Below are 26,909 nucleotides of genomic sequence, written 5' to 3'. Positions count from 1 at the left end.
GGGGGAAGCGCCTCCCGAGGGCTGCGCATGCGCAGTTCGTGAGGGGAGAGGGGGGGAGGGGGGGCGGCGCGGCCATGGCGCAGCGCGACCGGGAGCGCGATCGCGACCGGGACCGGGATCGCGACCGGGACCGCGACCGCGACCGGGAGCTGCAATGGTCGGCGCGGAGGATGGGCACGTCGCTGCTGCTGCAGCTGTCGGCCCACGAGCGGGAGCTGGACCTGGTGTGCCTGGACCACAGCTACGCCAAGCCCTGGAGCGCCCACCCCGACGCCAGCGCCGCCCGGCCCGCGCGGATGCTCTTCCTGCCCCCCAGGAGGAGCCCCGGCAGCGCCCTGTGAGCCGGGGGGGGCTGGGGAGGGGCCGGGAGGGGGTGGGGGGAGCTGGGGAGGGGTCGGGGGGGGGCTGGGGGGAGCTGGGGAGGGGTCGGGGGGGGCTGGGGAGGGAGGGGGGGAGGGAAAAAGGGGGGGCCGGGGGGTGTGGGGGGGGCTGAGGGGGCTGGGGGGGGGCTGGGGGCTGTGAGGAAGGGCCTGGGGGGGTGGGAGGGGAAATTGGGGGGGTTAGGGGATGGGGGGGGCTTCTGAGGGGGCTGGGAGGGGAAAAGGGGGGAGGTGGGGGGGTTGGGGGGGATGCAGGGGGTTGGGGGGTATTGGGGAGGGGCTGGGAGGGGTTGGGGAGGGAGGGGGGGAGGGAAAAAGTGGGGGTCTGGGGGGTGTGGGGGGGCTGGGGGGTGTGAGGAAGGGCCTGGGGGGGTGGGAGGGGAAAATAGGGGGGTTGGGGGATGGGGGGGGGCTTCTGAGGGGGCTGGGAGGGGAAAAGGGGGGAGGTGGGGGGGCTGGGAGGTGTGGAGGGGGCTGGGGGGTATTGGGGAGGGGTCGGGGGGGCTGGGGAGGGAGGGGGGGAGGGAAAATGTGGGGGTCTGGGGGGTGTGGGGGGGGCTGGGGGGTGTGAGGAAGGGCCTGGGGGGGTGGGAGGGGAAAATAGGGGGGTTGGGGGATGGGGGGGGGCTTCTGAGGGGGCTGGGAGGGGAAAAAAGGGGAGGTGGGGGGGCTGAGGGGGGTGGGAGGGGTGGAGGGGGCTGGGGGCTGCCAAAGGGGGGCCTGGGGTGGGGGCTGAGGGGAAGGAGGGGGGTGTGAAGTGTGGGGGGCTGGGGGGGCTGGGAGGAGGGGCTTGGGGGGGGTTCTGAGGGGAAAGCGTGGGGTCTGTGGGGTTTGGGGGGCTGCGGGGCTTATGAGGGGGTGTAGAGGCCTGGGGGTATTTAAGGAGGGGTTTAGGGTTGCTTCTGAGGGGAAAGTGTGGGGTCTGTGCAGTAAGGGGGTGTCCTGGGGGGCTGTGAGGGGAGAGTATGGGGCTGGGGGTGCTGTATAGGGCCTGGGAGTACAGGGAGGGGGCTGGGTGTCGGCTGGGGAGCTTTTTGGGGGTCTGGGAGCCTGTGGGGCTGAGGGGACGGTGGAATGTGAGGCAGAGCCTGGGGGATGTGGGTTGGGGAGGCTCTGGAGGAGGTCCTGGGCTCTGTGGTGGGGAACATGGGGCTGAGGGAAGGTCTGGGGGCTGCAGCAGGGCCTGGAGGGGGTCAGAGCAGGGCATGGGGTGGCCGGGCTTGGGGATGCAGGGGCTTGGGGTGGGGTTCTGAGCCCCCAGCGGGGTTCGGGAGCTTCCTGAGCTCTGTCAGGAGCAGCACAGTAGCTGGTGATGAAGCTCAGGGGCTCGTGGCTGGCTGCAAACACCTGCCGGGAGCTCTGGCTGCATCGTTAGGCGTTAGCAGGGACGTTCCCACAGCTTAGACAGCTCCTGCTGCCGCGCTCACTCACAGCCAGAGCCGGGGTCCGGGAGATGTGGCCGGGCTCAGGCTCCCAACTGGCTACAGATCCTTTCCCGTTTTACATAGCAGACCCCGTTCTCTAACGTGTGTTTTTTTTTTCCCTCGCAGCGAGGCAGATGTCCCCATCGACGTGGAGACGGTGACGCCCACGCCCGTGCCGCTGTACGACAACCAGAAGGCGCGCAGCGTGATGAACGAGTGCGAGCGCCACGTCATGTTCGCCCGCACGGACGCGGACGCCCCTCCGCCGCCGGATGACTGGGAGGAACACGTCAACAGGTAGCTGGGACCCGCTGGGAGATCAAACTGGGGCTCGAAACAACCCCATGCTGCCCAGGGTGGGATTTTTAGTGTGATGTAATACACAGCAACATTCCTGAACTGACTAATGTTCAAAGAAAACCAATTTTTGTGTCCGAATTCTTTGTTTGCCTGCTGTAAAAGCTATTAGGTTTAATGGTAGAGGCTGGCCCAGCTGCTGAAGCTCCTGCACGCTTGCTGTGCCGCTGTCTCCTCTCTTTGGAGGAGCTTGGGACAGTGACACCTTCGTCCCCAGCTCAGCCCTATTCCAGTGTTGAGGACTAAAAAGGAGGACGTCTGTAAATTTCCCCACCCCATAACCTTACCTGTGACTGTTGTCAGTCAAGTCGTAGGAACAGTAATTTTGAGCGACCGGGAGATAACCTTTGCTAAAAGGAACAATTATTTTACTCTTATTTATTGTTTCTGTTGTTCTAATGCTTGGATGTTCAGCGGTACGTCCTGGTGACGCGTACAATCTGAGTGGTTTTTGTTGAGCAGTCTTTTAACTTAAATCCTCGCTAGCGAAACTTGCTTTTTCCATAGCTGTAAGCAGGTTCTGGAGGTGCAGCTGCTGCCCAGCTGTGCCTGCTCACCCTGACCCAGATGCCTGTGTCCAACGTCAAATCTTTGGTTTTCTCCCCAGGACGGGTTGGACAATGGCTCAGAACAAGCTATTTAACAAGATCCACAAAGCGCTGCAGTCCGACAGGCTGGCGCGCTTGGCCAACGAAGGGGTAAGATCTTGTACTCCCTGCTGCTCTTCCACCTTCCAGCAGATTCATTGCCTGGTTTTAGTCCCCCGTAGCAAAGCGGCTTGGTCAAGACAAAAGTCTTTGCTCTAGGGTTCTGTGGTCTTAAGAGACAGGCAGCTCCGGACTTGTTTGAGGCGGGATTTTGTCCTCGCTGGGAGGCTGTTGGTCCGTGCTTGTTGCCAGAGGGCTTTGAGCTGCCCAGGCTGATGCTTTCCTGTGGTTTGGGGTGCACGTGGCATGCTTGATTTTTCCCCTAACTGTGTTTCTCCTTTAATTTCCTGGTTCTCAGGCTTGCAATGAGCCGGTCCTGAGGAGGATAGCGGTGGACAAATGTGCCCGGAGGGTCCGCCAGGCGCTGGCCAGTGTGAACTGGGACACCAAGCTGATCCAGTGGCTGCACACAACGTTGGTGGAAACCCTCAGTTTGCCAGTGTTGGCTGCGTACTTGGACGCTCTGCAAACGCTTAAAGGAAAGGTGATTAAAGCAGTGAGAGACCTTACCCTCCTACCACGTTCTCCCTTTATAAAGCTCGTTAAAAGGAAGCTGATGGAGTCTCTCTCCTTTTTCTCTGGGGTGGCAGGGATGATGTTTAAAAGCCCCTTGGAAGAACGGTGTGCATGTTCTCAGTCCTTTCTGGCCTCTGGTTTCAGATCCCCACCCTGATCGATAGGATGCTGCTCTCCTCCACTGCGAAGACGGGGGCAGCAGGAGCCGAGGCTCTGTCGCTGCTGCTGAAGAGGCCGTGGGACCCGGCAGTGGGTGTCCTGTCACATAACAAACCAGTGAGTGCCTCCAGGGACTTGCAGGGAGCGAGAGGCCATTCTCAGCTCACCAAATGGTTTAGGTTGGAAGGGATTTCAAAGCCCATCTAATTCCAGCTCCCCTGCTGCGGTTGGCGTACCCCCGGGCTGCCCAAAGCCCCATCCAGCCTGGCCTTGAACACTTGCAGGGATGGGGCAGTGGTACTGGCAGGCCCCTATATGATCTCCTCGGAGCCTTCCTGGAGGCTGAACAAGCCCAACTCCCTCAGCCTGTCTTCACAACAGAGGTGCTGCAGCCTCTTGATCATCCTCGTGGCCTCCTCTGGATTCCTCCTAGTATTTCCAGGTCCTTCTTGTGCTGGGGCCCCAGGGCTGAACACAGGGCTCCAGGGGGGGTGTCACGAGAGCAGAGCGGAGGGGGGACAATCCCCTCCTCACCCTGCTCCCACGCTGCTGGTGGTGCAGCCCAGGACACAGGTGGCTTTCTGGGCTACAAGCACACGTTGCTGGCTCGTGTCGAGCTCCTCACCAACCACCACCCCCAGGCCCTTCTCCTCAGGGCTGCTCTCAATCCATTCTCCACCCAGCCTGTGTTTGTGCTTGGGATTGCCCTGGCCCAGATGCAGACTGGCTTTATTCTTCCTGTTCTGTTTTCTTCTTCCTTCTGTCTCTTTCCTGCTCCTTGGGCTCTTTTCCTTCTGGTTTTCAGCCTTGCTCAATGAAGGGACTCCTTTTGTTGGACCCATTTTCCCCCATACTATCCCGAGGTAGCATCTGCTGGGGAAAGCTTGCGCATTTAATGAGCTCTGCAAGATCCCTCCCACTTAGTGCAGGCCAGGCTGGGCTTTGGGTTTATAAATAACCATTTTAATTCTTCTGTGGCTTATCAGGGTTGTGCTGAGAGAGTTGCTCCTTTTCAGTCCCCACCTGGGAGGATGCTCTTCCACAGGCTTCCACCAAGAAGCAGTTTGTGTAGCATGCGGTGTCCTCTCACGTGAAGCTTTGCTTAAATTGCCCCCGTGAACCCCTTGGTGCACGTGAGGGTCTGGAGCAGCAGGAGGATGGGGAAGCAGGCAGCGAGGTTTGGGGTTGGGATGTTGCCTTCCCTCATGTATCTCTCGTTGAACTTTGCAGAGCAAATTGCCTGGTTCCCCCCTCATCCTGATTGCTTCCTCCGGCCCCTCCAACTCCATGTTCCCCACTTCTCGACGGCACCGCTTCTGGCAGTCGCAGCTTTCCTGCTTGGGGAAGGTTTGTACGCTCGGGTTTGAAGGCAGGCACATTGGGAGCTAGTTCACGTTAGCAGCTGTGGTAGGCTGCAGCTGCTGAGCTTATTTTTGTAACCCATTGGTGCACCAAAATACTTGCCTCTGCTAAAAACAGAGGCTGGCATCTGCCACCTGCAGTGTTTGGCAGCTAAGGCACAAATTGGGCTGAAGTTGCCCAATTTAATTTATTTGGGGTCATGTCAGGAGACTTGCCATCCAAAGCCAACTGTCTCCAGCAGTTTAGGTTGTATCATTCTGTTAAGAATTTGAGTTTTCCAGTAGGAAGAGGTTGGAGGAGGGAGGCTGTGGGTCACGTTGGATACAGAGCTGCTCGCAGCGCTCTGTGTGTGGGGCATACCGGGTGTATAGGGGCGAGGTGAGCAGCAGAGGTTGTCTCTGGAGCGAATTTCCTCTGTTTTTTTGGTAGCTAGAAGAGAATTCCACGGGAGAGACGAAGCACAAAGTTGTGTGCAAACTGGTTTAGCCTGTGCCTGTTGCTGGTGCCTGTTGTGCCTTTGTTATTTATTCATTTTTCGTTCCAAATGACAGGTGATTCCCATCGCCACCCACCTGCTGAACAACGGCAGCGGGGTGGGAGTGCTGCAGTGTCTCGAGCACATGATTGGCGCGGTGAGGAGCAAAGTGGCAGAGGTAAGAGCAGCAAGAGCAGGACGAGACTGTGCCCCCCTCGCCTGCAGGTGCTGCGGGGCCCATTGGCAGCGTCCCGTTGTCTGTCCCTCCATCGCTGTCCTTTTTCTCCCGTAGATTCACAACCACTTCTCTCACAAGCCGATCATCCTGATCGGGTGGAACACGGGTGCCTTGGTGGCCTGTCACGTAAGTGCCTGTTTAGTTTGCATGCGCTCAGATGATTTGAAAATTTCAGTTCAGAGTTTGGTGCATTTGAGGCTTTGGAGAATTAATATTTTATTCCCTTTCTTCTCGCTGAGGCCTGGCTTTGAGATGCATCCTTTTTAGCCATGGGGACATAAAGGAGTTTGAGTTCCTTGGTGTTTCCTCCCCCAGTCCTTTTAAGCACCTAAGCAGAGTCTAAATATGTGAGAGATCTCTGTGCCCTGAGCCTAGCAAAGCGACCTTTACAGCAGAGGACTGTGCGGATGCTGACCGTTGTTGCTTTTCCACCCAGGTTTCAGTGATGGAGTACGTCACTGCAGTTGTGTGCCTTGGATTCCCTCTTCTAACAGTTGATGGCCCCAGAGGGGTAAGGACTGAAGGGGATGAGGGTGCCACTTAAAGAATTGTTTGGTTTTAAACCTCCGTGGACTGTTTCATAGAACGTGGTTTGGAAGTCCAGTGATAACTGGAAGATTTTTAAGGAATGTGTCTGTGATTTTTTTGTTTGGAGGGGATGTGCCCAGCAGGCAGAAGTGTTGCATCTGTAACAGGTTTGCTGATGCAATAGCAGGCGTGTGAAGTCCTGCGTTTGCTTGTCCATCCTATAACGTGGTTTTGCAGCTCCTTCCTTGGGTCTTACACGAGTGTCGCTTGTTGACTGTGTCATTTAGCACCAGAGATGGTGACTTGAAGTCATTTACGTGGATCCCAAATTAATCCTTTGCTAGCTGACCAGTTTGTGACCATGCTGGGAATGGTTACAGTTGTGCTGGTGAAATAACCAGGTCTGAGACTAGTGGAAATCCCTATCAGCCCTGTGTAAAAGACATCTGTTGGGGAGGGTGCAGTGCTTGAGCAGAGTTCTCTTTAGGATGACTGCATAAACCCCATCGGGGCTCACCCTGGAGAGCTTCACTGCCAGTGGACGTGCTGTTGGCACTGCTTCAGCTTTGTCCTGGGTTTGTGTGGCAAAAGCTCAGAAAAGGAAGGGTGAGTTGGAATAGGGTATCTGAGATGTGCAACCTTGTCCGGGCAAACCATGCAATTCATAATTTCCTTCCCTCCAGGATGCAGTTAGTACGCGCTGGGATCGCGTGTGAAGTGCTGCCTGCTCCTCCATGGCACATGCTTTCCTGTTGGGAAGTGCTTACCTGTTTGGGAATGTTTGGGAAATGCTTCAGAAATGTGTTTGGCCCCAAAGATTGCATCCTGGAACAGCCCTTCTGAATTACGGTTGGCCTTGCTCTTGCAGGACGTCGATGACCCCCTCCTGGAGATGAAGACCCCTGTCCTCTTTGTGATCGGTCAGAATTCCCTGCAGTGCAACATCGAAGCGATGGAAGATTTCCGGGAGAAAATCCGAGCTGATAACAGCATGGTGGTGGTGGGAGGAGCAGACGACAATCTCAGGTGATGTCCTGTGAGGTGGATGCTCTGCCCTGAAGCCCTGGGCAACACCTGGGTGTGCTGCTTACAGAAAAACTTGGCCCTGCCTAATAATGCTCTGTCAAAGCGAGCAGTTGTTCAAAGCCCAGTGTACTGGATAGAGAGATGGTTGGTTGGTTTTTCTGGGATAAATCCACATTGCTTCTCCCAGTGGGAAGTAGAAGAGCACAGTAGGTATGACACTAGAGCAGGTATCTGCTTTTTCTTGCCACCCTGGCTCTGGAGCATGCAGCTGATGGAGGCTGTGTCCAGTATCGGGGTAAGGGAGGCTCCAGGAGCCTTGCAGGAGGCGCTGAAGGTTTCAGTGAACTTTGGAGCTTGTTCTCCAGTCACGCTCATGTCTCTGGGATAACTGCACCAAAACCAGGAGCAAGTTGTGTATAAGAACACCTGATGCTAGAGCTGGATCCAACAATGCAAACAATATTTTGGAGCACTGTCAAAGTCAGAAATCCATAGCAGGAATAGTTACTAAGGGAGAGGAAAGAAAGAAAAGTCAAACTCTGATAGTGGTCTGAAGACAAAGCTCTGAAGGAAAGGAAATGTATTTGCTTTGCAAGAAGCTTTAGTCGTAAACTGAGCAATGCTGGGCCCTTGTTGCTGTCCCCAAAGCTCTTCTCAGCACTTCTGAGGATGAATCTTGTCTTGCCAGCAGACGGTGCTCTTGAGTTGAGCACTAACGGAGTCGGCTCGTACCCTACTCTGTAGGGTCAAACTGTGTAAGGGCACAAACTGGCCATCGTTGGAGTTTTATTCTCTGGTGAAGAATCATATAGGGAGTGTGAAAGGGGAAAAACAATATTTGTTGGCTTCCACGTGTTTGATTTTTTTTATTTTTATTTTTTACTAGGATAAGCAAAGCCAAAAAGAAGTCAGAAGGCCTGACCCAGAGTATGGTGGACAGGTGCATCCAGGTAAAGACAGAAATCTTCCCTGTATGGCTGTACCTGTAAAAGGCCCCTGCTGAAATGTCTCTGATCACAAGTTACAACCTCGCTGCCAGTATTGGTTGAACAAGCGTAATCTCTCTCAAGTGGTTTTTGAAGTGGTTGTCCTCCGACAGCAGGAGAGATGTGAGCTTCCTGTTTGTGTACTTTAAGCAAAGATCACTCTTCTGAGTCTTCTTCTCTGCCTGGGGAAGCAAGCAGTACTTTGGGGAGCACTGTGGAAACCATCACGTTTCTCTTCCATGTGTCAGAAATCAATGGAGTTAGAAGCTTTGATGAGAAATCAAAGTCTGCCTGCAAGGGTTGAGGGTTTCTGCTTGTGGAATATTAAATCCGGAGAGCCCTATCAGTTTGTCTTTGAGAACATTCAGTTCTTTTTTTCAATTTTAGCTGTGAAGCTGAATTATTTAGAGACCTGCACACCGCACAGCCTAACGATTAGTTTCATCCTGCCTAGGATGAAATAGCTGACTTCCTGACTGGAGTCCTCACTCGAGCGGAGAGCCACTCGGGCTCTGATCCCCGTGACCTGGACGCTGAGAAGAAGAAGAAGCCGCGTGACTCGACCCGGAGGGATCTGTCGTTTGATCTGCCGGAGAGAACCAGCAGGCCCACCTCACCAGCAGCCAAAGTGCCCGCTTCGCCGTCGGGCTCGGAGGTAGGGGCTCCCTCTGGGATATGGCGAGTGGGGAAGGCTGAGCCGTGTGCTGCTGAGGTGTGGTAGGGTTGGAAGAGGGAGGCAAGAGGATCTGAAAGCACAAATGGCTTTTGAAGGGGCAAAGGAACCTTTGGATTTAGACCTGCTTCAGCAGAGGGATGCACGTTCTTGCCTGCACTGAGGGTTAGGATTGCCTCTCCTTGGAGAAACGCGGGGGTAAAGTGTTCCTTCTCTTCGAGCAGGACTTGTCCAGCGTCTCCAGCAGCCCCACGTCGAGCCCCAAGACTAAAATGGCTGCGGTGTCCTCCATCCAGAAGCCCACTCAGATCAGCACCACGCAGCTGCTCAAGAGGCAGGTGCAGAGGACGGACACTATCCTGACACACAAGCAGGCACAAGGTAACCTCCTGCGGCTTTTCCACCCTCTTCCCTCCGAGCACCTGGATTTTTGGTCTTTATCTGCCCCGACCCTTTCAGGTTTTGTCTTCTGAGTCCTGTCGTGAACTCCAAGCTTCCCGTGGCAGTTTGCTCTGCAGCTCAGTTCCCCGTTCCTGTCAGCTGAAGGCAGCAGCTTGTAGGGGGTTGAAATTAGGTTGGAAACGGTGTTTCTGCAGCTCACGGAGCCTCGCTGCTGTTCCAAGTGGGAAGGATTTTCACGTGCTCTGGCTGACAAAACTGCTACGTAGCCATGCTCTGATTCCCTTTTGGGTGTGAGCTCCTTGACTGGTGTCTCCAGGCTGCTTGGGAGGGAGATGGAAGGTTCTCAGGTGATGGTTGAGGCTACTGAATTGTGACTGGAGCAGCGGGCCTTTGGTAATTAGCCATCCTGCATGGAACAGCAGAGGAAAACCCGCTCTGAACTGCTTCAGCTATGGGGTTTTGTCCTGTCGGATGCTGATTTAAAAACCTTATTGTGCAGCTTCAGTCTGGTTGTGACAGCTGTGGCTGTAGGTAAGGGTTTTGTCGCTGAGGATCCTTTCTGGCCAAAGCAGCAGGAGTGGGGAATAGTTCTCATCCTCCCCTCTGGCCTCGTTCCTTTGCTCAGGACAGACCTGAACAGACTTGTTGTCTCCTGCAGCAGTGCGACCACGCACTCTCTAAAGTCTTTGTGTTGCTCAGGCTAGGCTCCAGAGGGAATTTCAAGCTTGGATCTCGTAGTTTCTCAGCTCCTGGACTAAAGAACTCTGTTCCTCCGTTGTCGTAGCCGAGGGGAAAGGTTCTAGCTAGCGCAAGGGAGGCAGGAGGACGGTTTGCCTCGTGTAGTGAGGAGCGCTGCTGCGGCGTGCTGTCCGTGCCTGTGTCGTGGCAGCAGGTGGTGAGGGACGCGCTGGCTGTGGGGCTGGAGAGGGCTCGTGCTGCTGGGACGCTGCAGAAGCTGGGGCGATGCCCGGCGTGGCGCGGGATGCGCTGCGCTGCCATCCGGAGAGGAGCTGAGCGTGTCTCCTCGTGCCCTGAGCTGTCTGCCTGCCTGCTGCCAGGTCTCTGCGCGTCGCAGTGGTGTTCCTGGAGGTCGCTGCCCCCCCCTCCAGAGCCGGGCTGTGATACTGTAATTCTCTCTGATTCATTTCAGCTCAGTTTGCTGCTTTTCTGAAACAAAACATGCTGGTGAGGAAAGCTCTTCCTCCTGGCACCTCTTCATGTCTCTTTGGTGAGTATCTCCTCACTTCTCTCTGTCTCTCTCCATCTCCCTCCTTTTCTCTGTCTCTCGGCTTCCTTCTCTCATCATTTTCCTCTTCCCTTGCATTGGTTGGGGGATGTGGCCCAACGTTGTCCCCTCGTCCCCTGCTTTTTTTTGCTTTCTCATTGCTGTATCTGAAGCTTAAGCAAATGGCTCGCGTGCTAGCTGAGAGCACTAACTCCTCCCCTTCCCCTGCCCCGGGAGGTGAATGCTGCTGTAACCTGGCGGCAGCTCTGCTCCGAACTAAAGCTTCGTGGACGGTGTGGTGACTTGTTGGGAAGCTTGAAGACTGACTGCATGCTGGTGGAGCTCCTTACTGCAGGGTGGCTGTTGGGCGTGGAAGCGAGGAGCTCCCGAGTGGAAGGGGCAGACGGAGAGGCTGGAGCAGCGTTTCTTGGCCAGAGGGAGCTAGAGAAGAGCAAAGAGAGCAGGGAGAGGGATGGCTGCGGGGTGATGGTGGTGTGGTGGGAGAAGGATGTAAAGGATTGAGTTTGTTGACAAAGTTTGGCTGTGCTGAGCAGGAGACAGGCCGAGGGGAGCACTCGCTGATCCTGTGGGCTCCTGGTTGGGTGCTGGAGCACCCCGAGGTGGAGGTCAGCACGTGAGGTGCTCCGAGGGCTAGGCACTGAGGGGCAGGATGTGCAGTGTGAATAACGGCGCGTTTTGGTGGCTCAGGAGGCGGTGACTGGGCAGACCTGGGGCTAGGGGAGGAAGAGAGCTTGACGTCCAAGGCTCTGGGAGGCTGCGCTGCCGTGTGGGGTGGCCGTGCTCAGCTCAGGTGACCCCGGGAGCTGAGAGCACTGCTGGGGGTGACAAATGCCTGCAGCACCCCCAGTGCTGGTGCTTTTAATTGCTGGGGATGCAGTGACCTCCGTGCTGTTTTGGCACACCGAACACACACAAGACGCAGTCCAAACGTGTGCACAACCATGGTGACAAAGCCCTGGGGCACAAAGACCAAGGTGGTGGCTTTAAAGGTTTCTTCCTCCCTCGAGCCCTGTTTTCAAGAGACCTGCTGGTCTCCCTGTGAGTAGAGCTGAGCCTGGGAGCTCAGGTGGAGCTCTGTGCTTGCTGTGGGGAAGAGAAACCACAGTGGCCAAGTCGGGTGCCTGGATGCTTTATCGGGGATGCTCTGGCTTCAGCCTGCCCTGCCTTTTGCTAAGACTGAAGGTCGTTAACACCTCAGGGCTCGTTACTGCGCTGGCTCAGCTGCTTGAGCCATGAGGTAGGAAGCTGGGGGTGACCAGGAGGGACTTGGGGTCGCTGCTCACTGCTTTGGAAGACTCCTAACGCCACTGCCTGTGCCCTTTCCCCGTCCTGCCTGGCTGGTGGCACTCACTGTGGCACCCTGGGGGGGCTTCGGTGCCTGCAGTCCGTGCACGCTGGGCGAGGTCCCTCTGGGCAGTGGTTCTGTCCGAGCGTGTTCGCAGTCGAGCAGGAGGTGTGGGAGCGTGCACGAGTGTGACCAAGTCACACGTCACAGCCATGGGTCTGCAGCAGTAGCAGCACAGCAGGCTCGGAGCTTCTCCTGGGGAGCAGAGCAGCCCTGACACACTGCTGAGGCGCCCGACACCGAGGGGTTTGGGTGCAGCCTTGTCCCAGCCCGCAGCCCAGAGACATGCAGGTAGTGGGGTGTGCAGGGAGAGGAATAAATGCACATACACAGCACATCTGTGGACCTGCTGTACATAATCTATATAAACAAAAAGATGCCTGTATCTTGGCTTCCAGGCTGGTGACTTGGAAACCCAGGAGGTTTATCAGCAGGGAGTTGGCTGCCTCACGGCTCCCTCTGAAAGCTCCAGGTGGAGAGGGCTCTCCGGAGCTTGTCCCAGTGCTGCAGATCACGGCAGGGCTGTGGTTGTGAGAGCTGCCAGGCTGCCAGTGCTGCAGCAGGAGGCAGATCCATGCTCTCGTTTGCTCCACCAGCATTTCAGCTCAGGGCTGGGTGACCATGCACCGGCAGTGGGGTGTGCAGAGAATGGACGGGTGGGGTAACCCCTCTTGTCCTCGTGCCATCGATCCTGTCTTGTGACCCCCTCTTTGTCCCCGTGCCACCCACAAGCACTTGTTGTGGGCTCCCTGTGCTTTTTGGACAACCCTTTCCCCAGCAAGCTTATGCTGTAGGCAGAATGAAACGGATGTGGTGGGTCAAAAGGACGCGACAGCAGAAGGAGCCCTTGGCGTGGAAGAGAAGTCTCAGCTTGCTGCTTTTCTCCCTAGTGCCACGCAGCGTGGGGTGCGTGGGGCTTGGCTTTGCTGCAGCACCTCTTGTGCTCATGGCTGCTTCGCTTAGCGCCTCCCGGCCACCTGTACGCTCCTGTCCAGCCCTCTGAGGGACATTTCTGAGCGCTGGAAGGGACGTGCTGAATGCCAGGCACACAAAAACCTCCTCTCTAACCCCAGCACTGACAGCACGCCTGCACCAGCTCTGCGAGTCTGCACCTCCGTCCCCCTCGTCTGGAAGTTAGGGATGCTGGAAGGGTCTGATGCCGGGAGCGATTGCACTGTGCTTGGAAATGAAAAGTGTTCACGTGAAGATGTGTTATTACCGTAGGCATCCATTTTTTCTTCGCTGCAGAGGGCAAGACGGGCTCTGTGTGCCTGTGAGCAGCTTAAGCTAAGCGCTGACCCTGAGGCAGCAGCGTGGGGCACGCAGGAGTCAGCGCAGGTGGTGAAAAGGAGAAGCGAGGGGTCCCGGTGCATGGGAGATGGGCAAGGCTGGCATGAAGGGAGCTGTGGAAGTGTGCATGGGCATGTGTCCCTTCTCCGCACCTCGGAGCAGCGCTGACCTCGAGGAATCGGCCGTCGGTTTCAAAAAGCTACTTCTGTGTCCCCTAGTTCCAGTCTCCTCAGAGCACTCGGAAGGGGCTGAGAGAGACGATGTGCGCGTGCAGCTGAAGAGGCATCAGGCCCCCAGCCCGACCCAGTGCAGCAAAACTTCCAAACGAGCCAAAATCAAGGTGACCATTGTCTCTCACGGAGATGCTGCGGGCGTGGGGAACGGAGCACCCCTCACCACCCAGGCAGAAAGTGAGTTGCGATTGCAAAGCCGCTTGGTAGCCAGAGAGCGGGGTCGTGGCGGCACCCAGCTCCTCCGGGGCACGGCGTGGGGAGGGGAGGGGAGCTCTGGTCTTCTGCTTTTTGAGGAGGCAGCTGCAGGAAGGAGACGGAGGCTCGAGGTGCGATGTGGTGCTCTAGGGGGTAGCTGGGGACGCGTGGGGGCCGGCAGCGCGTAGCCAGGACGTTTTCCGTAGCAGTTTGGGTCGCGTGCTTCAGCGAGGTGCCTGACGGCAGCCTGGTGAGCTGCAAGCAGAATTTTGTGCCTTCCTGTGAGGTTTCGAGGTGCTGCTCCTGGCAAGGCCTCGCTCCACGTAGGTCGTGCGGGTTTCTGGTTCTGCTGCCTGCTTGCGTGTCCCCTGCAGTGGAAGCAAAGCTCTCCCCAGGAACACGTCATGGATGACGGCGATCTGCCTCCCTCTGGAAGACTTCACAACTCAGCCAAGCGCCCCTTGGGGCTGTACAGTCACCTAAAATCCAGGACAATTTGCCCTTCATATGCGTGCTAACAAATGGCAGCTCCTCTCCTGCCTGCGGGGCTGAGCAAACCCACTGCCACGGGCGCTGCAGGAGGTCCTGTCCAAGAAGAGGTGATGTGCTCGGTCATCTTCCCCTCGAGCCTTCGTGAGGAGGGCAGAAGCTTTGGCTGCTCTTGCTCCTGTACTCAGAGGATTTTGCCTTCTTGCTCTCCGTGCTCGTGCAAAGGACTTCCTCACCTCGGAGCCCAGCTGTGTAACGCTGATGCTTGTTTTTAGAGCTAGCTCGGTGCAGTGCAGGGCTGGAAGGTCAGCGTCTCCGTCTGAAGCGTTAGGAAATTGGAGGGTTTTCCAAGCTGAGAAGTAACTGTGTTCCTTCAGAAGGATTTCTTGGTTAATTAACAGTTGTTTTGAAATGTGAGAATTAACTAATAAATACACATCCTTTCTTAGGGTTACAGTTCATCTTCGGGCAGCTTTGAGGATCTCTGGTTTCCGGAATCATTTTTATTTTTTTTTTTTAATTTTCCAAACTTTACTTCTTTCCACAGAAAGGAAATGAGTTGCAGAAGTAAACACGAACCAAACGAGAATTCCCTCTTACCGTGCGTGAGCAGGAGGAATGCACGAGGCAAATGCAGTTGTATCCCAAAGGCCGCGATAAACAAACATTGTGACACAATAAACTATTATTGTGACTCGCTGCATCCCTGTGTATTTTGTAAAGTGTCTGTAAAGAATGCTTACAAAATCCAGCTCCAGCAGCCAGCCAGACCCTAACCGAGCGCTCGAGGCGTAGCTCTGTGCCGTGAGGACAAGGAGGAGGGGATTAGCGGAGGTGACGCTTAGGAGAGAGAATTGCGTTTGGTGGTGAGGGCCTGAGTGGCCGCTGCTGTCAGACTTTGAGCCGGTTCCTTGAGTCCTGCCTGTCGTCACGCTCTGACAACGACAGCTTTCTGGTTTTCCTCACAACTCTGCTCTCTCTGGTACTCCTGACCTGTAGCGCGGTGCCTCCAGTGTGTGCTCATGGCTGCAGTGGAGGTTTCCTTGAGAAGAGGTCTCGTGAGCAGGATGAGCCCGTGGCCAGCAGCTCTGGGCTGTGCCTGGGGGTAGTGCGTGAGACAGGGAATCCCTCAAGCCTCGTGGAGGAGGGAGAGTTAGGTTTCTTCTTTTTCTTTTGCAGTTGTCTCCGGAAAGCCGGTCCCCATGGCTGTCGGCCAGTCCGTGTCAGGTGTGAAGGAGCCCTTCGGACTGCTCACCGCCTCCAAGTGAGTGCAGCTTTGGTTTTGTAAGCCCTGCACCTCGTTGAGAGGCTGCTGGTGTGAATGAAACACCACAACGTGGTGCTTTCTGTGCATGGAGCTTCTTGGTAGCTTGCTTATGGCTGGATTTCTCTGAAGAATGGGAGACACGTAGGCTCCCAAAAACTATTTGCCAACTGGTGGTCGAATCTGAGAATGGTGGAAATGGGCAGATGCGGAAGGTGATGTGGCTGTTGGGCTGTTCCTGTAGGGTTTATCAACTCCAAGTTTGCTGCAGAACTGCTGATGTTTGTCTTTTGAATGACTGTGCTGTTGTCTTTGCCAAAAATTCAGTGTTGTCTTCGTTCTTTGATAGTTGAGCATTTTTTTTCCAAAGATAGCGAAAGAATTCTCAATATTGGCTCTGAAGTTAACGGGCCACTGGGATTTCTTCTGAGGAACGAATGTGGTGTTGACAATCTCTCACATCGCTGTTTTCCATTTTAATTTAAACCATGCTTTGGAGAACTGGACCCCAGCTGATCTGGGTGGGGAGAGGAAGAGCTGTCCTCAGATAGAAAGTTGATTTTTAATGGGAAAAATTTCACTCCAAGGTAGATTGTGTTGTGCAGGGTGGCAGCACCTTCCTTCTGAGCTGGAAATGCACAGATTTTGCCCCAGGTGCTGCAGTGGACACAGGGAAATGTCTCTTGCTTTGGATTTTTTTAGCTCATCACCTCCCCACCTAACGCTTCCAGAAGCCCTGCTCGGTTGGTGACAGCGTGCTGTCAAAGCCATCTTGCGTTGCTCTTTTTATCCCTAAGAGGTGCCTTTCTCTTCTGCTCGCTTTGTAGGCTGAGCTCAGCAACAGAAACCTCCTCCATGAGCCCTGCTCCGTCTGCCGTGATCCCCAGCAGCACGGCGCCCAGCGCTTTCCATGCCCTGCAGAGCAGGCTGGTAGCCAGCAGTGCCCACTGCATGCAGGCCCAGCCGGCCAGTGCCCTCCAAGGTACCTGTCTCTTGTGAATGTAAAAGGTAAACCAGGTTCCAAATCATTCAGGGGATCCTCTTTCTTGCGTTCACTGGTTGCTTTGGGTTCAGCCCTGCAGTGGCTGAGGTGGCACTGGTAGTGCTTTGCTCTTCAGAGCCTGTGGAGGGCCAGAGGGATGCTATAAGTGAGGCTGAAGGTTCAACAACCCATTAATTGCATCATTTTCATGTCACGATGCCTCGAGATACCAAACACAACCTCCTTTTGGCAGTACGACTGCTCCTGCCCAGTTGTACGTTGCCTCCCCTCTCTCACAGATGACATTGGTTGCTACAGCAGTGAAACTTGCTGGGCTGTGTTCATGGGGTAACTTGGAGCATCCCTACAGGCTCCTTGGGATGCTGCTCTTCAAAGGACAGTTCTGCAGGCACTGCTGTGTGACAGAGCTAGAATTCCTTGGTGGTTAGTTCTCCAAGGCTAATTTCTTTGTTCTTTCCTCTTCTCTAGGAGCAGCATCTGCCAGCAGCCTGCTGCAAGGGCTGAGCTTCAGCCTGCAGGACATCGGGACCAAGTCGTCAGCCCTGCCTGCCAGCGTGGCTGCTGCTGGATCACCCGTGCAGGTACTCAGCCTGCAAACGTCTGAGGTTGCTCTCTAGAAGGAAGCTGTGCGGGGGTGACGTGGCAGAAGCTGGAGCCCAGATAATGTGTGGTGTAGGACCAGGAGAGACGAGTGGTGCTAGGTGTGAGCTGCAGCTGCAATAATGTGCCCCGGGTTTGACAGGTGATGAGGATAAGGGTTCCCATAAACGGCCTTGGTTCCGGGGAATGGGGCTGTGGGAAATTGTACTCAAAAGTGGGCTTGGCAGCCACCTAAAAATGCTGATAAGGGTCTGGAGAATGGGGAGGAGAGGATCAGCAATCTGTCCTCTTGTCCTTCTGTGATCCCGTCAGGCAGTGCTCCCCATCCTTTCAGTCTGAGAGGCCTCAGTAGAAGTGGAGCCGAGCCAGCCTTTCTCCCAGTCGTGCTTTCAGGCTGAAATGAGTCCATGCAGACTGGAAGGGACGGCTTTACCTGCTTGCAGCCGCCAGGATGAAGTGTGGAAACTCTCCACCTGACCTCTGGCTCCTGCGGGAGGCAGAGGCTGTGCCCTCCCACCGTCCCCAGTCCTCCCAGGTGCTCAGTGCTTCTGCTTCTCCTTCCAGACCTCAGCTGTGAAGACACCCACACCGATCCAGAACCTGAGTGCCATCACCACAGGCACGGGCACGATCGTCCGCACCATCCCAGTCGCCACCTCCTTGTCTGTGGGAGCCTCGGCGAGCGGGAAACCCACGGCCATTCACCAGCTGCTGACCAACGGGGGACTGGCCAAGCTGGCCAGCAGCCTCCCTGGCTTGGCTCAGATCTCCAACCAGGCAGCAGGTGAGGCAAGCAAGCGCCGCAGGCTTCTGGAGCGCCCCAGGCCTGGTATTTCCAAAGTTTATTCCGCCTTTGTGGTGCTCCGAGCTGTAGCTGTGCAAAGCTGCATGTGGTAGCAACTTGTGAGCTTCCTCTCCTGGGAAGAGACTCCTAATGCAGCCCTCGTGGGTGAAGGTGGCCCCGCAGTTCTGTGCTTCAGGGCTGTCTCGCTTGTGTTTTCCAGGCTTGAAGGCCCCAACGACCATTACTGTGACGCTGCGTGGGCAGCCCAGCCGAGTGACCACGCTCAGCCAGGCTGCCATGGGGGCTGTGCAGCCCCAGCTCGACGAGCAGCCCATGCAGACGCAGGCCCCTCAGGTAATCCTCGGCGTCTCCTCCCTAGAGAGAGCGTTTGCTGAGATCAGAGAAAGCTCACGGGCAGGAGCGGCTGTCCTGGGGAGATGTCTCTTGGTCATGGCATCTCCCCTGGGTTTGAGCCTTGTTCTTTTGCTGAGGCTGTGCACAGAGGGGCCTTGCAAGGTGGTGGTTGGAGGACCCAGCTTACCTTCACATCCGTTAGCAGCAAGGTCGTCTCCTCCAGAGATCGTACTCAGTGTCCTGCTGGTACCACACTGAGGAAATCTCTGTCTAGTTCCTAATGCTGACATCAGTATGGAAACTTGTCGCAGCTCTGGGCTCTCTTGTCAGTAACAGGGCTTGGTGTGAGGGGGAGAGCTGCTGCTGCAGCATCTGTCCTGTGCAGGGAGGAGAGTGGGTTGGCTGCGCTGTCTGGGGGGGGTCTTCCTCTTGGAAATGCTGCTCCTGACTCTCAGGTGCCCCGATGTGACAGCAGGGGTCAGGGTGCTGGACTCTTTCCTGCTGCAGGACCTCATCTTCTGCCCCGTCTCGTTGCTGTGCTGTTAAAACCAATACACAAAGTGCTCAGTGCGTGCTCCAAAGTTGTCTGTTCACAGCAGATCTCCTTGTGGTGGTGGATCACTGACAGAAGGAAATGCTTTTGCTGTGTCCATGCTAGAGGTGTGCCACGTACTGCCTCAGAAGGGTCCTGGCTGCCTCCCAGCTTCCCAGGACGAGACTTGGTGTAGATGAATTGAGAGGGTTGTTTTTAATTTGTTGTTGTCGTGGTGGTGAAGGCAGTGGTCTTGGGTACTGTAACGCAGACCTCTCCACCCCAACACTTGGAGGTAGTCGATGTGGTAGGTTTGCTACAGACGTGTCCCTGGGCTCTGTCCTAACTCACTGCCAGTTTGGAGATGGATCCGTAAATGTGAGGGTAGCAAGATCGGTTCTGATGCCCAAGCTGGCAGGGACACCCAAGGAGCATGCAGTCCAACTCCTGGCTCCACACAGGACCCCCTAAAAATCAAACCCTGCGTCTGAGAGCGTTGTCCACGGGCTTCTGGAGCTGTGGCAGGCTTAGGGCTGTGACCACTGCCCTGGGGAGCCAAGGATGCTCAGGAACAATTTCCTTTTGAACAGCCTGAAGGGAACCACAAACTGAGCTGTTGAGGGTCCGACAGTACAACAAAGTAGCGAGCTTTGGAGGTAAATGAAAGCTTTGAAACGTGCCAGGAGCTCTGAATTAACTGGGCTTTAGCTCGGGGTCATCAGAGGAGCCCGCAGAGAGGGGACAAAGAGGTGCCAGCGACATCCCCCAGCCTAAAAACTTTGGGGCACAACTGACTGCCCGGCAGGAGCTGAGTAGTGATTCGAGACAGACATTTGCAGGGAAGCAGAAGTTCAAAGACAAGAGAACAAATTCCCAGAGTGATAAACCCTACAGCTTGGGCAGTCAGGTGAGCATGGAGTGAGGGCTGCGGGGATCAAGCTCTAGCTCCTACAAGCTGGCGCTGAAAGCTGAGGGCACTGGAGGATGCCAAGGTCTCTCCAGCGTGGCTGGGGCTCTGTTTTCCTGCACGCGGGGTTTTCCTGCTCTCGATACTGCTCACGCAGCCTGGGGCAGGTGAGCTGGTGGAGGAGACACGGAGCAATCTTTGCCTTGTAGGCGAAGCCCTGCAGTTCTGTCAGGGAGGCAGCTCGTGTTGTGGAGGCAGGGAGCGTGCTTCTGCTCCTTGCTGCGGCCTGCCAAGGTTGTTCAGGGCTGCTCAAAGCCCTGAGATGTGTAGGGAGGCATCATCTACAGGTCAAGCCTCTGGATGGAGCTGGGTAAGTATTAACAGCAGCCACGAGTCCTTAATTTGTCCCGTGCTGCTTCAGGGCTGGCCTTGCATCCCCCGTTGCCGGTAGTTTCCACACAGGCTCCTGGTTTGCTGCTGGGTAAAGCTGAGATCCGGGAGCATCCGCGTCCTTCCTCCTTGACTTGTCTGTGTTTCTTTCAGTCACTTTGTAGCACAGCAGAGCCTGCGAGTGCTGGCAGAGCCGGGCTGCTGCCCACTAAGGTAGAGCTCAGAAACGCAGAGCTAGTGGCACTCAGTGCAGCTCCCACCTGAGCAGAGGGTGAGTCACGTCGTGCGGCCTCGGAGCTCCCAGTCTCAGTTTTGGGCTCTTCAGAGGCCGTTGGGAGAAACCGTGAGACCTGGCGTGCTTCCCTCTGTGCCCTTTGGTACCTGTTTGAGACGCTGGAAATCCATCTGGCAGAGCAGCAGCTCGGAGGTGAAATGAGACCTGGCACAGACTGCTCGGCGGTTGCTGGGTGCCTTTGTGGGTTCGTGTTTTCAGGCAGCGACACCTGAAACTGCCTGGCTGACCCGAGAAGCTGCAGAGCTGGTCGCAGGCTGCTCCGGACGTACAGTGCTGAGCTTGTGTGTTCAAGGTAGTGCTTAATTGTGTGGTCGGTTGTGAGAGCTGCTTCAAAAGCAAACTGAAAGCAGGCTTTTACAGGAAATGGAATGAGCTGTGTGTTTTTGTAACTAATTATAGCCCTTGACATCAGCTTGTGTGTACCTTTAGCACATCGGGTTACGTAATCCACCAGGGCTTCCTGTAAAAGAGCAAATTTACAAAAGGCTCGGGGGGGATTATGCCAGAGCTTAAACTCTTGTGTTTTCAGCAGTAGCCAAAGCCATTGTTGGTTGGGTTTCCTTTGAAATTCCAGCTGACGGCTCCACTGTGCCTGTGCAGGAAGCGTGAAGCCCACGCATGGGCTGTGATTTAAAGCTCTGGGGGCTGGGGCGATGCCTGTAGCAGCTGAGATGCAGTTTGAGTGGGTAACTTCTTCCTTCCCCCACGGGCCTTACAGGGGAGGCAGGAGGCTGAGGAATCTTCCCGGGGAGTTTGGCGCAAGTGTTTTCTGCGAGTAGCACAGTAAGAAAAGCAAAAGTGTTTGGGTGGCTTTAAAGTGAAAATACAAGCAAGCTTCAGCTTCTGTTTTCAAGGAACGGTTCCACCGTGGTTTGAGCAGTGCTTTCTGTGTGAGTTCCTCTCTGCAGCGTGGTTGTATCCCGGTAGCAGTTCTGTAAAATGTAGTGATGCTGATGCTGGATTGTGGTCTTGTCCTGCCACGAGGCAGAAAACCATTTACATTGCAACAACCAGAGCTATGAGCTGAGGTGCTGGTTTGAGCTGCGGGCAGGGATCTCCCCTAAACGGCACGAGGCAAGCGAGGAGCCTCCAGCCCTTGGTGCTGCTCAGGGCCAGCCGTGCTGGTGGTGGACGTACCACCCCTTGGTGGAGTCTGACATTTTTGCCTCCTGGGGCAGAAATTAGTTAAAACGAATGGAGCACCACCAAATTGCTGCGCAGGGCGTGGAGGAGCAGGCTGTGACCTGCACGAGCGCCAGGTGGGAAGGGCTCGGACTGGAGCTAAGCCGTTGTTGGTGATGTTTGTCCCTGGTGGAGGAGAGCGAGTTGCCTGAAGCCTGTCAGTCCCCAAAGGCCACGTGTGCCTTAGGGCATGAATCCAAACTGCCCGGTTATCCCAGTGCTGGACATCTGTAAGCACCCGGTGGACACCAGAAGGACTTGTAGTCTTCCTCTGGCACCTGGGGAGCTCTTCAGGTGCCGAGGACGGCGTGTGCCGCGTCCAGTCTTTGCTGGTGCTGGCAGTAACAGCGCCTTGTTCTCACAGCAGGTCTGTGTGCTCTGGGACTTGTGTTTGAGCTCCAGTTCCTGGCGGTTGCTTCGCTGGTGCTGCAGAGAGCAGGAGAGCAGGCCTGGCCTCCCTGGCAGCCCGCGGTGGGGACGGGGTCCCCTGGATCCGCGGTGGTACGGATCCTGCCTGGAGTTTAGACGTGACTGATGGGAGCGAGGGCAAGGCTAGAAGAAGCAGGGAGGAGGCGCGCTCTGATCTTGAGGTGAGGGACAGCTCAGGCCCCGAGGAACGGCTGCAGCCCCCCAGCGATGGTCCAACCCCTCTCCACCTGGGGTCCTGGCGCTCCTCGCAGCGCCGCGGCCGCTCCCAGCAGCTCTCCGTTCCTTTAACCCCTCCAGGCTCCGGACGGTGCAGTTGGGAACTTGGCCGCCCCAGCTTCCAGCGCCGCCTCTCCTGGCAAGCTGCTGTCTCAGATGGATCTCAGCAAAGCCCAGGCTGGCGCAGAGATGGCTCCTGCCGACCCCGCAGCCCACCTGACCGCCGCGGCAGCACCTGTAGGTGAGGCGCATGGCAGTTGTGGGGCGCGGGCAGCCGGCCTGGGGGCCAGAGCGGAGGCCGGCTTGGAGCCATGCCTGCCGGGTGACGTGTGCGGAGCCCCTCTGGGGAGTAGCTGCCTGAATGCTGCTTATTTTTAAGTCCGTTGCCTTTTTTTTTTTTTTTTTTTTCTCCTTATTTTTTTCCCCCCTCCTTTGAGTTAGGTCCCCTGTGGTTTCTTTGCACAAGTACATGCAGTTCTGATTTCGCTCCGTGCAGTTGACAAAGAGCGGGGTGTAAAACGTGAGCCCGAACACAGCGGGCTCTGTGAAAACCTTCAGCTTGTGTGTAGGGCCCCCACCACACGCTGGTAGCACTATGCACTCTCCCTGCTGCCTACGTTTATTTACCTTGCCTGGAGAGAGCAGACCCATCCGATTACACCCGAGCAAACATTGCATACCCAGCTGGTAGCCTCACACTACAAAAAAAAAAATTAAAAACCTCCGCAGAGCGATGATGCAGCCCGCTGCATCCTCAAAAGGCTTCCACACAGCAGAGCCCGCCTCCAGCCACGCCAGAAATGTGTTTTCCTTTCCCTCGTCCAGCTGATTTGCCAAGCCAGGGGAAGGACAAGCAGGTATTCAGCACCCAGATCTGGTGGGTGAAGTTCGGGGGAGCTGTGCCAGTTTCCCAGAGGTCAAACAAGGCTGCTCTGGACCATGTTGATGCGTGTGCTGTTTCACCGTGCCGTTGGCTCCTCGCAGGCGTCAGACCCAGCTGTAACTCTGATCGTCCGTGCTGGCTGCTGCAGACCCCCAGTCTCTGCTGGTCTCCCCCAGGACTCAACAGGGAGCTGCAGAAGCACTGGGTTTAATCCTTCTGTGGTTTCGTGTTTTATTTTACGTTGCCCTCTTATGTTTGGTTTTGGTCTTTTTTTTTTTTTTTTTGGTCGTCATTAGTGGATGAAGTCAGATCCGTGGAGAGCTTTACCTGCTTTCGCTGGAGGTTCGTTTTGGCTTTGTGTGCAGGGAGAGGACCGGTTCGGAGCCAAGCTGCCAGAGCAGCAGAGCGGCCTGGGGTGTTAGCACAGAAGGTGTTCCAGCCGGAATATCTTTCATGAAGCTTTCATGGAGCACTTTGTGCTGCTGCCCGACAGCATCGTCGTGTCCCTGTGCCCCTTCCCAGCCTGTGCAGGGGTTTTAGCCTCCTGTTCCTGCTGCACGTCTGGCCCCTCTCATCCCCTGCGGGGCGGTGGGGTCGGCGCCCTGCCCTGGTCAGGCAGTCGGTCCTCAGCCTTCGCTCTGAGTCCTCCGTGCTTGAGCCTGGCACCCTGTTCTGGAGAGCTCCACGCTGCCGGTGGAGCTCGTGGTGAGCTCTTGCCACTGAAGAGCGGGAGGGACACCGCGATACATCTCTGATACCATTGTGTCAGAGCTGTGGTGTGCTTCGGGTGAGCCAGCGCTGCTGCTGTGCTGCTCCCTGCTCAGCCATGTGGGCTCCTGGGGGACAGCAAGTGGCCTTGGGTGACCGCAGGGGCGAGCTGTGGGCTTCTCCGGGTCGGGGTCTTTCTGCTCAGCATCGTCTTTGACCAGCAGTGGGTCTCCAGGCTTCAGTCAATGTCCCGAGCGCATCTAACCCCAGCGATCAGATTGCAGAGACGTCTCCTTCCCCCCTTGCACTCTGGGCTGTGGTAACCCCAGATGTGGCCGGGGAGCAGGCTTGGATGGGGTAACCACCGTGTGCAACCCCTGCTGTTGCCTCACAGCGCCAAGGGCTTCATTTCGTGAAGCTGGTGTCTTTTAGCTGCCTTTGAGGTGGAGCGTGGTGAGTGTCTGAGCACCTGCGGCAGCATCTGCCCTCGCTGCTGGTGGGATGGAGCTGGAGATGCCTGAGCCGGGCGAGAGCTTGCCCTGAGCCAGGCTGCTGGGAGCAGCGTGAGCTCAGCGTGTCCGCGGCAGCTTGGAGGGTAGGATGGCATGGACCTGGCCAAGAAAGAGCCACAAGGTCCTGTCCCCACGGGAAGGGACTGTGTTAGGTGAGACACTGAAGGAAGAGAGAGGCTTCCGTGGGGCATCTGAGAGGTCTGGGGAGGGAGCTGGCAGGTTTGGGGTTTCCTTGCAGTGCTCTGCCCAGGCTGTGACAGCAGCGGGGTTTGTTGTGGATGACAAAACGAGGCGAGTTGTCTCTCTTCAGCCTGAAACCCTACAGCTGTGCTGCCGGGGGGGCTCAGCTCGGGGTGGGCACCTCGTCCCCCCAGCCGCTGACCACGCTCTCCCCTTCCCCGCAGTGACCAGCGCCAGCCCCATGAAGACGCTGTACGTCATGTCGGACGCCAAGCTCTCCGCGCTCACCAAATCCGTGATGGGTGAGGCTACCTCAGTCCCCCTCAAACTGCCAGGCATCCAGCCTTCCTCCTCCTCCTCCTCCTCGTCCGCCAGCTCTCCCACTGGCGCCGTCACCTTCGCCACCTCCCCGCTGGCCGGCGCTCCCAGTCCTCCCGGCAGCCTGGTGCACCCGAAGGTGGGACCCGTCCTGCAGACCGCCTCCAAGACCGTCATCCTCACCTCGACGCTGGCCACGGTGAAGGGCGACGGGGCCCTCGGGCACCTCGGGGAGAAGGTCAGCCTGACCAAGAGCGCCTCGGCCCTCGGCCACGCTCTGGGGACGATGGAGACCCTGGGGAGGGTTCCCTCCGTGGTGGACGACGGCAGCACCGTCATCCACACCAGAGAGACTCTGGCCAACAGACACTTGCTGCCCCAGGGCGTGCTGCCTGCAGGGGCTGGCACCACGCTGATAACGCTGGGCAGCAGCCTGGCCAGCTCCTCCATCATCGCCGCGGCGGGGCCCACGCTCAGCCAGAAGCCGTAGGGACCCCGGGGACCCTCGGCCAGGGCCGTGGGAGGACCCAGCAAGGCTGCAGGACGGGAGAGGAGCAGCCCCGTGGTGAGCAGGGGCTGGTTCTGGCTGTAGCAAACTAGGGGGATGTTTTCTGGTTTTGTTGCTGTTTAATAAATCTTTTTTTTTTTTTTTCTTTACTGACTTCGTTGTACCTGTCTCTTCCAAAAGCAGCTCTGGTAGCAGCCCAGCTGTGGGCTTTTTGGATGCTCTGGGTGTTTGGAGGAGACCAGTTCTGTTCAGGGCCTAATTTCTCTGATCTCTCTCGCCACGAGTGCGTGGACAGACAAAGCAGTGTGCAGGCAGGGAAAAATTCACGCTGTGGGTCCTCGGAGCCAGCTGGGCAGCAAGGAGGGGGGCTCCTCCTGCCACTGCTGTCCATCCGTATGTCTCCTCCAGGTAGAAATTCCCTTCTACTTTTGGAATATTGGAATTTGTTGAAAAAGGCCTGACTTTACGTGGGGGCTCCAGGCAGATTTTTAACCCTCACAGCCGTGTGTGACAGGGTGGAGCAACACCGACAGGCAGGGGAAAGCACTGGGGACCTGAGCACGTTGTGCTTAAAACGGGGGAAGCAGCAGAAGGGGCACCGGAAAGGTGCTGAGCCCCACAGTGGGTCCCCAGGGGATGAGGTGAGGCTGGGTTTGGTGGCTTCCCAGGGCCTGTGTCTCGTGGGGCTCAGGACCTGCAATGCCCCTGGGGCTGTCACTGGGCTCTTGGGGGTGTTTCCACAGCACAGAGCTTAGGGCTGTGATTTTGGGGGACTTTCTGTGGCTCTTGGGGGTAATCCCAGTGCCCGATGCTACGGCCTTGAGCCCTCAACACTCGCTTCCCCTAAGGGATGTGGGGCACGAAGTGCTGTTTGCCATCCGAGATGCCTTCAGGGAGCACGAGCCTGTGAATGGGACTGCGGTGGGGGCAGCCCTGCACTCCCCACCCCGCTGCAGGCACGTTTCCGAAATCTCCGCTCACTTCCTCATCCTATTTTTGGCTCTGCCGAGCTGAGACAGCGACCAGAAGAGAAAGGGCGATCGGTGCGGGAAGCCTGGAAAGCAGCAGGGGATAAACAGCTCAACCTTCCCTTGGGTTTGCTCACTGGGAGAGATGGCACGAGGCTCGTCCCACCCTTCCTGCGCTGTCCGTGTACCTGCTCCAGATACTGTGCAGCTTTTGGGGCACTCACGTGGCCTTCGGAGCCTCGCCACCGCCTCTTGTGCACTGGACTTCGCGCCCCAGCGCTGGTGAGTAGAGGTCTTGAGGGTGCTGAGAAATTATTGCGAGTTTTGCCCTTTCCCTGGACTGCTCCCCCAAGACCTTGCTGCACCCAGGGCCTGCCTCACCCTCACCTCCTTTCCCTGGGGGTTTGTGGAAAAGTTGGCAAGGTTTGATTTTGTCAGCCAGCTGGGTTCAGTCCAGGCAAAGCCTCTGCCGGGGGAGGTTGTATCCAAAGGAGGTTGTAACGGGGAGGCCGGACAGCGCTGAGCTGAGCCTGCAGCTGCGGACCCGTTGCTCTCCTGACTTTCCACCGACCCTGCTCCGAGCCCTGCCGCTAACCCCTGCTACCTGCACCGAGTCAGGGGCATGCTCTGGTTAAAAATGGGACCAGATGCCCCGAGGTGCAAAACGCATCACCTGCTGCTGCTTTGTCTCTTCCCCATGGGCCCTGCGCCTCCCAAAAGGCACATGGAGCTTTCCCACAGGAGCGAGCACCAAGTGGGGACGGGCTGGGTCTCAGCTTGCTTCCTGCACCACGGCCGCATGAGGGACACCGTGACCTGCCGCGGGACGTGAGGGGTGGCCACGG

At 56.7% G+C, this 26,909-nt stretch overlaps 1 protein-coding gene across 5 annotated transcripts; it reads left to right on the top strand.

The window, feature by feature from the left end:
• Positions 1-69: 69 nt before the first annotated feature.
• Positions 70-25,740, top strand: KANSL3 (KAT8 regulatory NSL complex subunit 3). Of its 5 annotated transcripts, XM_082779518.1 has the most exons (22): positions 70-337; positions 1,931-2,101; positions 2,769-2,859; positions 3,167-3,352; positions 3,529-3,660; positions 4,774-4,890; positions 5,457-5,558; positions 5,673-5,744; positions 6,055-6,129; positions 7,015-7,172; positions 8,059-8,122; positions 8,613-8,813; positions 9,056-9,212; positions 10,384-10,461; positions 13,333-13,524; positions 15,211-15,295; positions 16,123-16,277; positions 16,767-16,879; positions 17,463-17,682; positions 17,903-18,036; positions 22,069-22,228; positions 24,495-25,740. In XM_082779518.1, exons 1-22 carry the CDS (start codon positions 75-77, stop codon positions 25,076-25,078), a joined length of 3,510 nt encoding a protein of 1,169 aa, XP_082635644.1. In that variant the 5' UTR covers positions 70-74; the 3' UTR covers positions 25,079-25,740. The 5 variants fall into 5 exon arrangements, with proteins under 5 accessions (XP_082635644.1, XP_082635645.1, XP_082635646.1 ...); XM_082779519.1 differs by lacking the exon at positions 10,384-10,461; XM_082779520.1 differs by lacking the exon at positions 13,333-13,524.
• The last annotated feature ends 1,169 nt before the right edge of the window (positions 25,741-26,909 follow it).

Source organism: Aythya marila, assembly GCF_965140915.1.
Source record: "Aythya marila genome assembly, chromosome: 26".
Taxonomy (NCBI): Eukaryota; Metazoa; Chordata; class Aves; order Anseriformes; family Anatidae; genus Aythya; species Aythya marila.
Note: the sequence above shows the minus strand (reverse complement) of the source record. Positions and strands in the feature narration are given on the sequence as shown.

Bases quoted from the DNA above. Each gene is read 5' to 3' on its own strand.
- KANSL3 (XM_082779518.1), top strand. From the start codon at position 75: ATGGCGCAGCGCGACCGGGAGCGCGATCGCGACCGGGACCGGGATCGC. The intron at 5,559-5,672 runs GTAAGAGCAGCA...TTTCTCCCGTAG, and splicing joins TGAGGAGCAAAGTGGCAGAG to ATTCACAACCACTTCTCTCA. The intron at 9,213-10,383 runs GTAACCTCCTGC...GATTCATTTCAG, and splicing joins GACACACAAGCAGGCACAAG to CTCAGTTTGCTGCTTTTCTG.